Below are 19466 nucleotides of genomic sequence, written 5' to 3' on the forward strand. Positions count from 1 at the left end.
GGATAATAATTCACTAAAACTCTCAAAGTTTATAAATGGAAATACCTTGTTTCTTTGCAAGAAGTTTAGGACACTGGGGTTTCCAATGACCTTTTTCATTGCAGTGGAAACACTTTCCTTTAAGTGTAGCATCACCAGAAGGAGCAGCCTTTTTCATGGCTTTTGCTCGCTTCTTGGTGTTCTTCCACTTCTTCTTCGATTTGGGCTTTGAAGCAGAGGCAACATTTACTTCAGGTTTCATCGTCCCATTACCATTACCAGGATGAGGTTTACTCCCTTTCTTCTTGGGTCCTCCAATCAAATTTTCATAAGTTTGAAGGTCATTGACTAATTCATGAAAGTCAATTTCCTTCTTATTCATGACATAATTTGATGTATATGGTAGAAATGCTGGAGTCAGGCTATTCAAGATAAGACTAACTTGAGTAGCACTGTCCATTTCAGCACCATGATCCTGGGCTTCTTGGAAATAACTAGACATGAGGAGAACATGGTCACGCACGTTTTGATGAGATTCCATCCGTGCATTAATGTACTTCTTAGTCGCGTCAAAGCGTGACTGAAGCGATGCCTTACCGAATAGCTCATTTAACTTCGTCATAACTTCAACAGCCTTCTCAGTTTTAGAAAACCGAGTTTTGAGGGTGTCAACCATGCTAGAAAGCATAAAGTATAGAGCTTTGTCATTTGCTTTCTGCCAACGCTCATACTTTTCTTTCACAGCTTTGGTTGCATTGTCCCCAGGCACTTCAGGTGACGACTCAGTTAAAACAAACAAGGCACTTTCTCCTATGAGAGCAATATTAATGTTCTCATTCCATTTATTAAAGTTAGATCCATTCAGCTTGTTTTCAGTCAACAGTGATAACATGGGATTCATTTTGACAAAACAGGATACTACAAAATAATAGAAATCAACAAATAGAAATTAAATAATGGTTTAACACACAAAAACAATTCAGAAATTATAAGCACATAGCAAGTAGGAATGATATGAGAAAATACTTAAAAAATTCAATCCTAAATAATTTCCAAGGTTTTCAACAAACTGATATCAGTGTCCCGTTTAGGCGAGAGTCAAAGCTACCATCCATTGAATAGAGTTGTCAGCTCATCTAAAATGTTAAACATTCTAGCAACCTTTTATTCGATCAAGATCAGAATCCAGCGTTGTCCCGTTTAGGCGAGAGTCAAGGCTATTCTATCTCATGAGCTTCTACCATTGTTTCGATATTTGCAAGTCAAATATGGTCGCCACCATTAGGGTGATCTTTACCATATAAAACACTTACAAACCACTTATCATGCGAGATTAAATGGTGCGAAATTGCTAATGAGCGTTCCTCCATTAGGGAGGATTACTCACTAAAACAAACGCGGTGTAAAACCCACAATGGAGATCGAATATCTTAATAATAATAAAGCTCATTGTTTAAAATGTATTTTCTTTATTATTCTAATAAATAAATCTCATTAAATTCTAAATTAAGAATTAAAATTCAAAAATAAGAATTTAATATAATATTTATAAAATTATACTTAGATGGTGATTGAAATAAAATTAATTATTTCCATCTTAGTAATAATCTTAAATATAAATATTAAGGAAATTAATTTAAGTTGAATTAAATAAATAATTAGCAACTTAAAAATTTCCTTTGAGAATATATTTATTGGGTTCGAAAGTTTAAAGTATATAAAAATACAATTTTCGAAAATAATAAAAATAGAAAAGAAATACTTCAAGCAAAAATATTACCTATCTAGATTTTCTTTTGACTAGTTAATTCAATTTCTAATAATATATATATATATTAAATTCATTTATTTTAAATTAATCAATTAAATGAAAAAATCATTGACTTGAGTTGGTCCAAGAATTAATTAAAATAAATAATTAATTTACAACTCAATCTATTTTTCAAAATAAAATTCGAAAATATTGCATAAATAAAATGCAAATTTCGAAATTGATTATCAAAATAAAGAAAAATATATATATTGAAAATTATTTAAATTTAAGTTGAAAAATTAAATTTCAACCTAAAAATAATTTTCTATTTAATTAAGTGTCATGAAAAATCAATAAATATTTAAGTATCATGATGAAAATCAACTTAGATATTTAGATTTTTCAAGTTAATTAAATGTATTAAATTCAAGAAATAATAATTAAGTTTACAGAAAGCTTAATTATTAATTTCTATTTAATACTAGGAAAAATATACTTAATAAAATTGTACCAAAATTAATTATTTAAATAATTAATTTCACAAAGTATGATTTTCCTATTTAAATATTAGAAATAATAAGTAGTCTAGAAATTACTATCTAGAAAATATCTTATTTGACTAAGTATCTTGTCAAAATTTGAAAAATATCTAATTTAAGTTATAAGAAAAAATCTAAAACTTAAATAATTTCAAATCTAGATTTAATTAAATATCACAAATTAAGTTGTAACCACTTAATTTGTAGATATCTTTTTAAAGTTAATATTTGAAAAGATATTAACCAAAAAATATCTAAAATATTCCATTTCAAGTTAATATTTGAAAAGATATTAACTTAAAAAATATCTTAAGAATCTTTAATAACTAATGCCTAAGATTCCTCAACTTGATTTAAAATTTAAATCAAATATTCAAATTTAAGTTAGTTAAGAAAAATCAGTTGATACAACTAATTTATAACTTAAATAGGAATATTTAATTAAATAAGCTCCAGAAAGAATCTTAGTTAGTTAAAATTCTATATTTAATTAAATACAAGAAAAATACAAATAGTTTGTCTAGAAATAATATCTAAACTAAAAGTGTTTTTCTTAAAATTAACTTTAAAATATTAAAATGAAAAATAAATTTTCATATATTTTAAAAGTTAATTATGTTGCTAATTCAATTTTATTAGGTCAAACTAATATAGTTAACCTAGTACAGTTATTCAAATCAGGCAAATGAGCCTTCACAATTGGGGTAGTTCATGTGAGGGGGTGCTGGGTTCAGTATGTCGTACCCACTTCTATGGCTCCCAACTCTCACACAAGGCCCAAAAGAGAGGAATTTAACCTTAAAATGAATAACTGTTATTAATTGAATAGGTCCAATAACTAAATGGACCTAAATAAAATCTATCATGGTGTGACATTTTATTTAGCAACAACCTATATGCATATATATAATAAAATAAACATATAGGCTCACACAGGCACACTTTGGATGGGTCCTATCATGTTGCTAGGTCATACACAGATGAAAGAAGATTGTAAATATACCTGTTACAAATTATTAACTTGACCAAGGGAGCCATCAGATCATTAGATCTGGCAAAAAGTAACCATGACTATTTGCAATTAAGTAATAATAGGTTTTTAAAACTTACACACAAGCTAAAAACACATACTCCTGCAACAAGGTTAGCTGGATAGTTGGAAGTAGGATTTATTTAATTTTAAACAAATAATTTTCGAAATTAATAATTAAATAAAAAATATTTAATTAAAAAAAATAATTTAGATTTCGAAAATAAAAAAATTATTTATTTTCGAAAATAAATAAAAAAAATATTTTAAATTTCGAAACTATTTTTTTAAAAAATATTCAAAATTAAACGTACAATTTTGAAAAATTAGGTTTCAACCAACCTAAATATCATTTCAAAAATTTACTAACTACTTTTAAATATTAAATGTTATTTTAAAAATAAAAATTAAATAAAAATTACAAAAGATAAAAGAAATATCTTTTCAGATTTTAAATTTAATTTGAATAAATAAAATAACAAAATTTAAAAGTTAGTAAAATATCTTATATCTATTTAAAATTACATGATTATAAATATCTTATTTAAATTTAAATAAGGTCAAAATATCTAAAAAGATTTGATTTTAAAAAAAATCTTAAAAGATAAGATATTATTAAAAAAAAATATCTTAAAAGATAAGATATTTTAAAATATCTTAAAAGATTTTATAAATATCTTATAAAATCTGACCTTAAATTTTAAAAAAATAAGATATAATTAAATTTAAAAATAAGATAGATTTTTTAAGCAAGAAGATAGATACTAATTCTATTCAAATTCAAATTACACTAATATCTTGAATTAAATTAAAAAAAATATTAAATTAATTCAAAATGATAATTAGAATTGAATTAGGAATAGTAATAGTATATATACAAAACCATACAAAAAATTGGAAGTTAATTACATGAAAAAGCATGAAAAATCGAAGAAAAACGAAAAAAATTCGAAACTGTACGGACAGATTTGCGATCGCAGGAAAATATCAGCACAACCCCGATTTTTTCAAATCTTCAAAAAATCATAACTAATTCAAATAAAATCCAAATTGAGTTCTGTAAAAGGCTAACGTGCTTAATTTGTTCCATACTATCCAATAAAAATAATTCCAGAAACGAAATCACAATTATTTTTCACGAAAATTTCACAAACATCAATCAATCATCAAATAACACTCAATACAATATGATACCATCCAAAGAACATACAAACAATCATTTTAAAGTCCAAATTTCATGCAAGTAAATCAATTACCATGGCTCTGAGGCCAGTTGTTGGAAATTATTTTACCAGGATCTTAGATCTACTCACAAGTATGTTTATTAACATCCTAAATAAGAACTTTCTAAAACGATAAATAAACACATATAAAGTTAAGAAAACCTTACATTGATGCAGCGGAATAAATGTCTCCTTCCACTCAGATCTCTAACCCTTGATTCCTTTCTGTAGCAGAGTATAATCAAGATCTGAGCCCGAATGTCCTCCTTCTTCAAGTTTTGATCCTTCACAGTCTTCCAATCTATGATTGAGTTACTGCTTGCTGTGTGTGGGCACTTACTCTTTCACTAGGGTCACGAAAAAGATGAAGGGAAAAGAGAGAGAGGTATTTCGGCCAAGGAAAGAAAGTGGGAAGGCTCAGTTTTCTGAAGAGAGAAATTTCTGTCAGATTACTAATGAAAGCATGTTATGAGACTGAGCCATCACTTTCTATTTATAGGCAACTACTAGGTTTAGGTTAGGATTTATTTGGCATTAAAATAATGTAAATATTAATTTGAAAAATCTATTTAAGTGGCCGGCCATATGGTGTTATTGGGCCTCACTTAATTTTGCAATTTTATCAAATTTTATCTCTATTTTTTCAAAAATACCAATTTTCCAATTCTAACCTTTTAAATGCCAAAACTAATTATTTAATAACTAAAATACATTATTAAATAATATTGTCATTTAATTTAATTATTAATTAGACATATAAAGTCTATTAATAAATAAATAAACCTAGAAAACTCTTTTCTTTACAATTTCACCCCTGCTTAGTGAAAATTCATAAAATTAGATATAGTCTAACTTTAGAATTATAATTGATCAATCACGAATCAATTAATGAGTCTTACAAGCAGAATGTTCTCAACTAGAATGGGGACCATGGATCTATATGCTGAGCTTCCAATAAGTGAACCAAATTTACCAAGTAAATTCCTACTTATTAATTCTTCGTTGAATCTACTCTTAGAACTTAGAATTGCACTCTCAGACTTATATAGAGCATATTGTATGTTTCACGATACCAATATACTATCTCATTTAACCATTGTTATAATCTTATTGTGATTTAAAGATCCTCTATATAGATGATTTACATCGAGATGGGATTTCTTTACCGTTCTCACCCCTCAATGTATTTTGCCCCTTAAAACACTTAGCTACCTGTAAATGGTGTTTAGTGATCTAATAATTAGTCAGTTAAACAAGAGCTCATCCATTTACTTCTATTTGCTAAGCTCGAAGGGAATCATCACTTAACTTCTATACACCAGTAGAAGCTATAGATTCCATATTTATGTTCAGCACTTCCACTCAATCATACTATCATGTTCCCAAAATATACGTATCAGCCTGACCCAAAAGTAGGCTTAACTAATAAATCAAAGAACATGAATAGCACTCCTGAGTTGAGCCTAAGCATATCAGGATTTAGATTCTTTTAATCTTAAGATCAACTACTGATATTGACTTGGAAAGATATGTATAACGGCAAGTTTGTAATATCTTAATTTAGTTGCAATATCGGTCCAGTCCAATGTATACTCCATACATTCGAAACTAGTATACTTTACTAATGTCCTGGAAAGAACATAACACTTACTCCAAGTGTAAGTACACATCATCGCTAATTATCACATTAGTGTAAATCCAATAACACTGATGAAACAGGGACCAAAACTTTTGATTCATATGATCACAATCACATTCCACTGTGTTGACGATACTGTAATTGTGAATAAACATATGATCTGGATTTAACTGATTTTGTGTGTATGAATGTAATAAACATATTAAACATATTAAACCATTAGCATGTAAAATTCATGCAAACATCAATCACTTCAAATTTCTTATATTGATAACTAATCAGATTGTAAAGAGTTTTATTTAGGGCATAAAACCCAACACTAATTTCCCTCTGGCTCTCTCATCAGCTGCCTACATAATAGAGAAACTGTGTTGGTTCAGTTCTCTAAGCATCTTTTTACACAATTTCAACTTGGTAACTAGCTAGTACATAGGGGCACCCTTGATTTTTTGATTCCAGCAATGGGACAACTTTTGTTTGTACTCTGGATGATTGCTCCACATTTTAAAATATGTGAATGACTTCCTCCCCTGTGGAATATCATTATAAAATGTTAATAAACAAGGAGAATGGTCAAAGACTCCTTCATTGAGGAAAACTTCTTTCAGCTTCAGGATATGCATCCATCCATGCATTGTTGGCAAGTATTCTATCAATTTTGGAGTATATTTTGTCTTCCCCCTGCTGCTTATTATTCAAAGTGAAAAAATTTCCACTATATTTCACATCCTCCAAATTGCAGCTTGCTACACAATTTATGAACTCCTTTGAAGAGTGATACTTAACTCGGGCACCAATCCTCTCTTCTTTGGACAAAATTTCATTGAAGTCACCTAGGATTAGCCTAGGATCTTTTGAATCCAGGGCACATAAATCTCTCCAAAGACTACTTCTTTCTTCCTCCTTATTAAATCCATATAGGAAAGTAACATAAAAAGAACTTCTATTATCCACAGTTGCCACATTTAAGTGAATAAGTTGACTAGTGCAGTAAACTATATTCACATTAAGCATGTGTGGATTCCAAGCAACCATAATCCTTCCTCCTTTGTGCCAAGCACTATTACTCGTAAAACACCAGCTTGTGAATATTTTAACATATAAGGCACCAATCTTATGGGCCTTTATTCTCGTCTCAAGGAGCCCAACCAACCCTACCTTTTGTTTTGCAATCAATGACTTGACTGCATTTTGCTTTTTCAATTGGTTGAGATCCCAGACGTTCCAACTGAGTATTCTATCCATTTGGAAGAGGGGTAACTCCCCCCTCCAGTTTTTCCCATCTCAATAGAGCTCGAACTAGCCTCTTTACTCCCCTCATCATTATTCTCAGTTATCACTTGAAAAGAATTTACAGTGTCCATAGTACTGTGAACATCTTTTCCTTTAACTTTCCAACCTTTAGTAACCTGCTTGAAGCCATCATTATCTACATGTATCTGCTTGTCTCATTTCCTAGCTTCTCTATTATCTTCCTTTACCACCCATTCTTGCTTCTTACTTACTTTCTTTCTACAATCTTGAGTTTCATGTCCCATGCCTTTACAATGACCACAAAGTATAGGCTTCCACTCATACTTCACTGCTATTGTAACATTATTCCCATATTTATTCTCAAAATAGATTAAATCTGGAAATTCCTGATGCAACTTCACTTCGAGAAGGATTATAGGAAAATTCAGCTTATCCCTTTCCTTGGTGGTATCATCCACCATTAATGGATTCCCCGATTGGCCTGCAATCTTAAACAATAATTTTTGCCCCCAGTACTTTATCTCTAGCTCTTCCAATTGAATCCAAATGGGGATTGCCTTAATATCTTCCTTCTTAAAGTTGACATTAGGGTCCCAAGTCTTCATGATCATAGGTCTTTTATTGAAGAATACATATCCTCCATTCAAAGCACTGTCTCCATCCTCTGTATTATAAAACCTGAAAATGAAAATTCCATATGATAACATTCCAATTTTATCTACTTTGTCCTTCCAAGTGCCCCTAATGAATCCCTCCAACACCGCTAAAAGAGGATTGGCTCCTAGTACATAGTAAACCATTGAAGATTTTCAGAAGGCCACTTCCTCTTCTATATTATCAAATGTTATTTTCACCTTAGGTTTCATTACAGATTCAGAAAATTTGTTATCCAGGTTTTTCACAATGTTACCAGATCTCATGATAGGGGTAATGACTTTCTTACCTTGAGATACAGCCATGGAAGCTTGTCTATTAGCCTCCCGAAATTGTTTAGCTTCCATGAATTGTGCAAATTCCATTCTGATTTCTTCTCTTCTTTGATCTTCCTCCATCGAAGCTTGCCCAGGTATCGCATCCTCTGTTTTCTCTTCGTCAGAGAATTCAATCCATTCGACTCCCAGGATCTCGTCCATAGATCTGGTTTTTTGAGCCTCAGAACTTGAATCAGGCCCCCATTTTTTCCGTTTCTTAGTAGATAGAACGATTTTTCCCTGCACTTTTTCCCTCGTTTTGGCCATGGCACCAGCGCGAGCTGTAAGATGGAGAAAGGGAAAGAGAAAGTCGTTAATTTTTTTTTTTTTTTACTTTTAGTTACTAAAGTCTAAATTTTAAGTTAAACACTAAAATATCTAAACTTTAAATGCAAAATAGTTTAACTAATAAATATAATTTATGTAATATATTATATACACTTTTATTAAAAAAATAATATATAAATCTGTTTAATTTGATTTATTTGGATTAATTGGGCTATTTAGAATAATTTATAAACCACCCAATATATTTATTGGGCAGTTTCAATTTTCATTGTATTATTTCAGTTTGTTTTTTTATCAGTTTATTCGATTTGGTTTGGGCAATTTATTCGAGTTAGGCCATTTGTAAATTTTGTTGAACACCCCTACTATAAATAGGGACAGAATCGATGAGAAAAGAGACAGCAAATTTGAGAGAAAAAATCTTATTATTCAAATACTAATATTGTATTCTGTATCCAAAAAATATCCCTTACAAAACTACATAAAATATCCAGTATCATTAATCATTTATTATTTATTTATTTCTACAATTTATTTATAACAAAAAAAACTATTAATTTAATTAACGAAAATATGCGTAACGAAAATCTCATAAGAGAAAGAGAGTGCCTCCAAAACTAATAAGAGTCGATATCTTACGTTACTACTTGTTACCTCATTTATCCACATCAAGGAGCTTTAGGATATTGGAGTAAGATGAGTCTATCTCTATGGCCATTATTCTTAGACCATTCATTCAATAATGGATAACAAATTAATTGGAATGAATGTGCTTTTCTCCCCTTCGTTACGTATTCCTAACAAAATATCTAACTGCCAAGTGCCTACCATCAATTTATAAGAGTGTTGTTATTAAGATGGAGTGATAGTGATTTTTAACGCTATTATAAAGTGATACTTTATAATTATTTAATAATTTTTAATAATTAATTATTAAATTAAAAAACGTGACACCATATTAAATTACACTTATATATATTAAGGTTAATATTATTTTGAACTTTATATTTTGTAAAAGTTATTAATTCGACATTCTATCATATTAAATGATAAAATAAATCTTGTATTTTTAAAAATAATATAAATAGGATTTTTGAGCTCAATTTTTAATATTTTTTTTTAATATAATCAACTTGAAAATAATTTTTAACAAGAACAAATACAGTAAAGTTTTGTCATAACACTTCTAAATTAGATTATTATAAATTTTACTTTAACAGAAAATCAATTCAAGATATTGTTTAGTAATATTTTATAAAGTACAAAGTGTAATTTGTTATTTATTAAAATAGAAGATTCATTTAATAATTTTTATAAACCACAGAATTTTAAATAGTATTTAGTTGTATAATATATTGGGTGCTACTACAATACACCTTATTAAAATGAGTGTATTGATGCAACTCCTAACTATTTCGTTATCTATAAAAAACTTTTAGTCTAAACTTTTTTATAGTCATGCACGTTATAGTTATTTAAGACATTCTGCAAAATTTTGAGAAATTTAGAATAATTTACAATATATAAATCAATGTTTAAACTGTCTATTTCATACGCGTATAAAATAAAAAAGTCACACGTGCAACAAACTCTTTAAATATGTTTTCGACGTGCTAAATTTTTCTGAATTTCTTAAAATTTTATTAGATGTCTCAAATAACTATAATGTATACGACTATAAAAAAAATTAAAGTAATTATTTTTTTTAGATACCGAAATATATAAGAGTGTATGGATATACTTTTTTAAGGGAGTGTATTGTACAATTTTGCTAATATATTTATATCTTACAAATTTATATATGGATAGACTTCAAAAATTAACAACTTCAATCATTATTATTATTATTTATTTTTTGTTTCTTTGCAGTTTTTTCAATCAGCTGCCATACTTTTGTGGGGTCTTGGAATCTTCATTCGTCCTATGATATTGTACAACAAGTGTTATAGTGAGATTTCTCTCACTTAGAAACTCGAGACCAGACCCCTCTTTGAAGGACACGTGTATCCAGACTTCCAGTGAAGGCTGAAATGTCCAGGGAAGACTTCTCGAAGTTTAGACCTCGCCCAGGATAAAACCAGCGAGGTATCGCGGATGCGACTTAATTCATACCGCATAACTGTAATCCTCATCATACAGGGTAGACCCAGCTCGCATATGTCAGAACATGTGCGAGTACCTCCCTCTATACCTCCGCGGCAAGTATAAAGGCCAATGCCCTATGATGCATTTTTGGTCCCAATGACCCAATAGCCCTAACGGACCAGTGTAAGTTCGCATGTCCAGATGCTACCAACTTCAGCATGCGACGTCCGTATCGAGCGATCACCTAAGGACGCAGGCGTTCCAAACGTACGTGCGACCCTACGAACTCAACAGACGGAACACGAACGGTCAACTCGCAGATGCGAAGGACGCATACGTTGATGAGTTCAGTAACTGTCATATATTTATTAATGTTAACGTTGTCTGAGTTTAATCATGACAATTCAATGTGTAAATAATGGATTAACAATAAATGTGATCCTCATGTAACCGATTGGGCACCTGCTTTGTATATAAAGGGGTGATCCACCATGAAAATGCACCTACGAATCCCTTGCTACAGTGGACTAAGCAGAACAAAATCTGACTGAACCACTATATTTCATTGTCTTCTGTATTTTTTCCAGCTTTATTGTCTGTTGTCGCATTGCATATTGGAGTACTCGCCGTTTTAGGTTGAATACTCGCATTTATCATCTCTCAAACAATTCTATCTTTTACCAGCTAAATTACACTTCTTGGTGTTGTGAAATTCTAGTAACAACATTTGGCGCCGTCTGTGGGAAACGATTGTAAGATTTTATTTACCTCAAAGAACATCACTCAACATGGCTGGAAATCACGCTAACAGAGCTAACAATGAATCCATCAACATTGGAACGATGAACGTACCGTTGCCTGGGACCGGAGTGCCGCCTGTAGACGTCATCAACGGCGGGGTAGGGAGGAGCAGCATCAGACCACTCAACCTGTTTCCAGAAACAACTGGTCCTCAAGCTGGAGGCGCATCCACACCGCCGGCAACCATGCACTTTCCCCCTGTCACCCCGGCGGTCGTGTCCGAAGGAATAGTCCAGCTCACGACTGATCAATACGCTGCAATCCAGGATCAGCTGCGAGCACTACAAGCCGAAGTAGACGGACAGAGTCGCGCTCGACACCCTCCTCGGGTCCCTGCCGTTCATAATGAAAACCCTCAGGTAACAGTTTCTCGACGTCAAACTAACCGTGTACGCAGGGAGCGAAGAACTGATCCTGAAATCTTGGATTTAAATCACCCAACGTCGAGAGACCAATATGCAAGGTTGCCTAACCAGAGCACGCGAACCGACGAGGATCCCGAGCGCCGCAACCCTCGCAGTCGTCATCTTCGAGATAACGACGCGGAATCAGCCTCTTCATCCTCGCATAACCGCACTCCAAGCAGATATACGAGGTCTGGCTCTGTGCAAACACAGCAGGGAGGACGCTACCGTGTACACCGAGGTGATCTGCGTGATCACCTCAATGCAGTCTTTAGGGCGCGCTCCCGCGGCCCGCGCAACACAGAGACACTCCATGATCCCCATATGGGCGATCAGGGTGTCAACGCAGTTGCCAACCCGCCTATCGCGCCGATCGCGACCACAGGGATTAACGTCCCTTCAAACCTTGCCGCAGTGGCTGCGAGCCCCACTGTTGTAGCGACTCCACCTCCTGCGACAGGAGGAATCGATCAAAGTATGCTTCTGCAAGCTTTGAAAATGCTCGAACAGCAGCGTAAGCCCGTATACAAGCTGCACGGCACCTCGCCGTTTACCGCAGAAGTGCGACAGGCCCAACTTCCAAAGGGATTCCGTTTGTCTGAATCCCTCAAGTATAAAGGTACATCTAATCCGTTAGACTACCTAGAGAAATTTAACACCATAATGGAAGTGGACCAGGTGCCGCAACTCGCGAAGTGTCGCATTCTCGCGGCTACGCTCGAAGAGAATGCCCATGATTGGTTCACCCAATTGCCAGAGGCATCGATATCGACATGGGAGAACTTCGTCGATCTATTTCTCACACACTTCCAGGCCACGATGACGTATAGGCCACCCTATACGACTTTGGCAAACATCAAGCAAGAATCTGGTGAGTCTTTGCAGAATTATTTCAAGCGTTTTAACGCTGAGGTAACGAAAGTTGAGAAGGCTCCCGAGTCTTCGCTTGTGTGCATGTTAATAACAGGTGTCCTGCCAAGAACCGACTTTTGGAAAGAGCTGCAGGCTCGAAGGCCAGAATCCTTGGTAGAATTCTTCGCCATGGCCGAACCTCATAAGAGAATCGAGAACTCCCTGGCGGAATTAGAAAAGGGCAAGAACAAGAGGCGATCACCCATACCGCGGTCGCGATCCCGCAGTCCGCGAGGAAAGAATTCTAGGGGCCGAAGCCCCAGAAGACGCAGTCCACGCAAACCGCGGAGCCCGAAGTTGGCTAAGTCGCCACCTAAAAAGGAGTCCTCGCCCAAGAGAAAAGGAGGACCTCGCTTCGTCAACTATACTGAACTCGCCGTCCCTCGAGACCACATCTATGCGGTTGAGGAAAGGAACGGCGTCTTCAAGAAGCCGCCCCCCATCAGGGGAAATCGCGATCGAAGAGACCCCAAGAAGTTCTGTAAGTACCACAAGGATATCGGTCACACTACCCTTGAATGTTGGGTCTTGCAGGACGAGATTGAAGAATTAATCAGACGGGGAAAATTCGATAAGTATAGAAGAAACGAGGAAAGTCATCCCCGAGCGGATGACAAAGAAGAAAATCAGAATGCGAGTGGCTCTAGAGCACCTCGCAATATCTTGACTATAATCGGAGGACCACACATCGCGGGCGACTCTCGCAAATCCCAAGAGCGGTATGCCAGAGAAGCCAAGGAAAAGCCGCTTACCAACGTGAACAATCTTGGTGAACGGCCAGAGAAGCTCTTCAAGAGAGACTGCGAGGACATTGTCTTCATGGAGAGTGATGCGAGATGGGTCCACCACCCGCATTCTGATGCACTTGTGATAATTGCCAATATAGGTGGAGATAACGTCCATCGCATATTGGTCGACAATGGAAGCTCAGTAAATTTACTGAACTTCCAAGCTTTCAAACAAATGGGGCTACAAGAAAAAGATTTGCGGCCCATGACATCGAGCATCTATGGCTTCACGGGAGATGTCATAGCTATAAGGGGGATGATCAAACTCCCAATCACTTTGGGAACTGCCCCGATAACTGCCAAGTCGATGGCCGACTTCGCAGTAATTGATCAATATTCGGCATACAACGCCGTGATTGGACGGCCGATTCTAAAGGAGATGAAGATCGTAACTTCGATCTATCATCTAACAATGAAGTTCCCCACTCCTTCTGGAGTAGGATCAGTGAGGGGAGTCCAATCTGACTCTCGAGAATGTTACAACGCACTCGTAAAGCTCGCGGAAAAAGGACGGTGAACGTTATCCACCTTTTGGACGCACCACCACCTCGCCAGGAGATCCTTCGGATCGAAGAGGTACCGCATATAGACAAACCAGACTTGGATCCGAGAATCCTTGATCACACGGCCGCAGCCCAAGCCGCGGAAGATACAATCGAGGTACCTATAGATCCTATAGACAATAACAAGGTTTTGAAAATTGGTTCTAGATTAAATAAACAATTGCGAGAACAATTAACGACTTTTCTAAAACAAAATCTTGATATTTTTGCCTGGAAACATTCAGATATGGTCGGGATATCTCCACAGGTCATGTGTCATCGCTTGAACATTGACCCCGAAGTGCGAGGTGTCCGACAAAAGCGCCGCAAAATGGACCCCGCGAGGTACCTAGCGCTGAAAGAAGAAGTTGACCGCCTCCTTGCCTGCGGCTTTATACGGAGTCATTTTACCCCGACCGGTTAGCCAATCCGTACTTGTACCAAAGCCCAATGGCTCATGGCGTACCCGCGTTGACTTTGCTGATTTAAACAAAGCCTGTCCCAAGGACAGCTTTCCTCTTCCTAGCATTGACCAGCTTGTCGATGCCACTGCAGGTCACGCACTTTTAAGCTTCATGGATGCATATTCGGGATATAATCAAATCCCGATGTACGAACCTGACCAAGAACATACCTCGTTCATTACTGATCGAGGACTATACTGTTATAAGGTAATGCCCTTTGGTTTAATAAACGCAGGTGCGACTTATCAAAGGCTGGTGAATATGATGTTCGCAGACCTCATTGGAAAGACAATGGAGGTATATGTTGACGATATGCTCGTAAAGTCGCAACATGCGAAGGACCATATCACGCACCTACAAGCCATGTTCGGCATATTGCGAAGATATAAGATGCGTCTGAACCCCTTAAAATGCGTCTTTGGGGTAGGTTCCGGAAAGTTTCTCGGTTTTATGGTAAATCAACGAGGAATAGAAGCCAATCCTGCGAAGATTAAAGCGTTGGTAGAAATGCCATCACCGACTAAGCCAAAGGAGGTTCAGAGCCTTACAGGCAAAGTTGCGGCTTTAAACCGCTTCATATCCAGATCCTCTGACAAGTGTAAAGAGTTTTTTCAGATCTTGAAGGGTAACAAGAGGTTCCAATGGGATGAGAAGTGCGAGCAGGCTTTTCAGGCGTTAAAGACGCATCTGGGGCAACCTCCAATTCTATCAAAACCGTTGCCCGGCGAGGTTTTGTCAATTTATTTAGCCGTCTCCGAGTATGCGGTCAGTTCGGTACTTGTCCGCGAGGACCAAGGACATCAACACCCTGTATACTATGTCAGTAAGCGATTACTAGACGCCGAGACACGTTACCCTCAGATGGAGAAACTAGCCTTTGCCTTAATAATATCGTCAAGAAAATTGCGACCTTATTTCCAGGCTCACAGCATCGAAGTTCTGACAAACTTCCCCTTAAGGCAAGTTTTAGCGAAGCCAGAGGCATCGGGGAGAATATTGAAGTGGGCCATGGAATTGAGTCAGTTCGATATCAGGTATAAACCAAGAACTGCGATCAAGGGGCAAGCCCTCGCAGATTTTATACTTGAGCTACCGAGAACAGAGATAGCGGTTATAGACGGCGGAAATGACGTCGTCACGACAGGCAAAGACGTATGGACATTGTATGTCGATGGAGCCTCAAATAATGAAGGTTCTGGTAGTGGGATATTGTTAATCAGTCCCAACAATTTCAAGGTACACGCTGCTCTGCGTTTCGAATTCTCTGCATCTAACAATGAGGCCGAGTATGAGGCTTTAATCGCAGGTCTGAAATTGGCCCTCGAGATGAAAGTCGAATACCTACAAGCATTTAGCGACTCTCAAATCGTGGTATGTCAAGTAAGTGGAGAATACTTAGCGAGAGGCGGAAGATTGGTGAAATACTTAGCCATCGTCCGTGAAATCATGCAGAAATTCAAACATATAGTTGTATCTCGAGTACCGCGTACTCAAAATGCCCATGCAGACGCCCTGGCCCGACTGGCCTCCACCAGAGAAGCCGAGTTACTCGACGTAATTCCAGTAGACGTATTGTCACATCCAACCATAGATCGAGAAACAATCATGGAGATCGGTGACGCTCAGGAAATTACCTGGATGAGTCCTATTGTCGCATACCTCGACAAGGGGGTCTTACCTAATGATAAAATAGAAGCAAGGAAATTGCGACAACGAGCAGCCCGCTATGTGATATATGACCAGAGCTTGTATCGCAGAAGTTTTAGTCAACCGCTTCTCAAGTGTATCAGTGGTGAAGAATGCGGTTATATACTGCGAGAAGTACATGAGGGAATTTGTGGCAATCATACTGGAGGTAATTCCCTTGCCTTAAAGATCATGCGGCAAGGATATTACTGGCCAACACTGCGACAAGATGCCCTCACATTTGCAAAAAGGTGTGATAGATGTCAGCGAATAGCCACCTACACGCACAAGCCTCCGAGTAACCTCCATTCTATCACGAGTCCCTGGCCCTTTGCAATATGGGGAATTGATTTAATTGGTGAGTTACCCAAGGGAAAAGGTGGAGTCAAATACGCTGTAGTCGCAGTTGACTATTTCACAAAGTGGGCTGAAGCAAAAGCACTCGCGACTATCACCGCAGTGAAGTTGCGCGAGTTCGTCTACACTTCCATCATCTGCCGATTCGGCATCCCGCATACGCTCATTTCAGATAATGGAAAACAGTTCGACTGTAAAGAAATGCGGCAGCTATGCGATGATTTGGGGATTAAAAAGCCTTTTCCGCAAGCCGCTTACCCGCGTAGTAATGGACGGACCGGCAGTCAACAAAATAATTAAGCACACCCTAAAGGGAAAACTAGAAGATCGCAAAGGGGCATGGCCGGATGAATTACCGCAAGTCTTATGGTCCTACAACACAACCCCTCGATCTACAACTGGCGAAACACCCTTCTCACTTTCTTATGGGTGCGAGGCCATGTTGCCAGTAGAGGTTGGGGCTGGATCCTTGCGAAGAGACGCTTTTGATATCTCGCAGAACAACGAGAATCAGTTGCTTTACCTTGATTTTTTAGAAGAAAAGCGTGATAAAGCACAACTACAAAACGCGGCTTATCAACAACGAACTGCAAGGTACTTTAACTCGAAGGTTAAGATAAAACCTCTGCGAGTAGGGGACCTAGTCCTAAGAAAAGTAATGCCAAACACCAAAGTCCAATCCCACGGAGTCTTCGGAGACAATTGGGAAGGACCGTACATGATCGCAGATCAAATTGGTGATGCCACTTATCGACTCGCAACACTTGATGGGACCGCGATCCCACGAGCATGGAATAGCGAGAGCTTGAAATTCTATTATCAGTAATATTCGCGTCCTTTGATTCGAGTACTTATACTTAGACATTTATTATTCAATATAATTCCTAAGTATAGGGGCATGTATACCCGCATGTATTACTGATTGTTTGAATAAAAGTGCCTGTTAAGTTTTTTCTACTTTGTTACACCAATTTGTAATTAAAGTCGCATATATATATAATCGCGGTCACACCAAGTTGTGATCAAAGTTGAAAATAAAATCGCAAGTACCCATGTACTGCGTAAATATTAAAATGCATACTATCCCCGCGAGGATAGAAATTTGTCCAAAAAGTAAGAGGAAATTCTTTAAGTACAAAAGTGCGAGTACCCGCGTACCGCATATATAAAAAAAAAAAAATAAGTAAAGCAGCAAAACAAAAGTGAAACTAAGATAGAAAATAATCAAGCAGCGGGAGTAGTCTCATCAGGAGCAGCCTCATCCACGATCTTGCTCACAACTTCATTCTCGACCTCCTCAGCCTGCGCTCCCTCGATTTCATCTGGAAGGTTGCCTTGAGTCCGGGTAGGAGACATCGAGCGAAAGGCTTCAGCCATTTCAGCAGCTTCATCTCCAAGCAGCGAGAAGTCGAAGTCAGGGACCTTAGAGAGAGTAGTATAAATGTAATCAGACACAGCCTGATCATACTGTTTTTTCCCACTCTCTCTCTCAGCCTCTAAGTCGCGAGCCATCTCAGCGATCGTGTCCTGCGACTTCTTGAGCTCGAGCTCCAACTGTTCTTTGGCCCTGTTGGCTTCCTCGAGCTCCTTGTGAAGTTCCTCCATCTTGGCCACCTCCTGCTTCAGCCTCTTTATGTTTTCCTGAAAATGGGCATTCTGCCTCTTCAGCGAGTCAATTTCCTTCGAAGGCGTGGCCACGGCTTTCATAAACAAAGCCACAGATTGTGCGGCCAGTTCAGTTGATCGAGAAACAAGTTCCTCATAAGGAATCTCGGCCAGTAATTTTTCCTGCATAGCCAGGAAGTCGCGAGGACGAACCGGAGAATCAATGACAACCTTCTTCCCCTTATCCTGAGCGGTCTTGGCCAACTTCTTGGAGGAATCTGCAGCGAGCGAAGTCATCACATCGCTCTTCCTCTTCTGTGCGACGACTGGTGAAGATGCCGGTGTCCCACCCTTTTGCTTGATCTTCAGGACAGGGGCAGACTTCAGGAAAGTCATGTCTGCAAACATAAAAGACGGATAAGTAAAAATCACGACTCTACTCATCACGTTATAGCGAAAGGACGAGTTACCTGAAGTTTCTCGAGGAGTTTGTTTGGAAAGCCGTTTATCTATCCGCTCCGCTCGTCTCTCGGATGGTTCTTTATATACCGGCTCCGTTGACGACTCGCGTTCTCAGGGATCAGTTTGTGTTCTCGCAATTTGGCAGTCGTACACAGCAATCGCCAGTCGCGATCTTGTACCGGAAGACTCCCGAGAATTTCAGCTACCCCCTTTTTATGAGCGTTAAGCGTTGGTCGAGCTGGTCTATCTGCGATGACAACAAAAGAACGAGTTAGCAAAAGATCTCGAAAAACAGAGTAACAAACTTTATCTAAGTCAACAAATGTGCGACATACTGGGTCTGCGATTAAAGTCGGTTCTGATCCCAGGAACCTTAAAAACATAGAACCATTTTGACTTCCAATCACCCATATTCGAAACCATCCCCTCAACCCCGTTGATTTCAGAAGTCGCCCATTTACTAAAGCAAAAGAAGCCGTTATGAAGGCCCACGCTCTTTATGTCATAAAAATAACTAAATTCCTCTACTGACGGAGCTCTATGGGCGTACTCCATGTACATCGCATAGAAGGCTAGAACAGTGCGATAACTGTTGGGTGTTAGCTGAAAAGGCGATACGTCATAGCGTCTAAGAATGGCTGCGACGAAAGGATGAAATGGGACGGTTACACCACATCGAAGAAT

At 37.1% G+C, this 19466-nt stretch overlaps 1 protein-coding gene across 1 annotated transcript; it reads right to left on the reverse strand.

Moving 5' to 3' along the window:
* Positions 1-17743: 17743 nt before the first annotated feature.
* LOC133033248 (uncharacterized) lies at positions 17744-18834 on the reverse strand. The gene is made up of 2 exons (XM_061107921.1): positions 18791-18834; positions 17744-18718 (listed from the first exon to the last, which is right to left on the reverse strand). The coding sequence occupies exon 2, from the start codon at positions 18714-18716 to the stop codon at positions 17940-17942; it is 777 nt and encodes a 258-aa protein (XP_060963904.1). The 5' UTR covers positions 18717-18718; positions 18791-18834; the 3' UTR covers positions 17744-17939.
* Between the last annotated feature and the right edge of the window lie 632 nt (positions 18835-19466).

This window comes from Cannabis sativa, unplaced genomic scaffold, assembly GCF_029168945.1.
Source record: "Cannabis sativa cultivar Pink pepper isolate KNU-18-1 unplaced genomic scaffold, ASM2916894v1 Contig3, whole genome shotgun sequence".
Classification (NCBI taxonomy): domain Eukaryota; kingdom Viridiplantae; phylum Streptophyta; class Magnoliopsida; order Rosales; family Cannabaceae; genus Cannabis; species Cannabis sativa.

Coding starts and splice junctions, on each gene's coding strand:
- LOC133033248 (XM_061107921.1), bottom strand. CDS start 18,716: ATGACTTTCCTGAAGTCTGCCCCTGTCCTGAAGATCAAGCAAAAGGGT.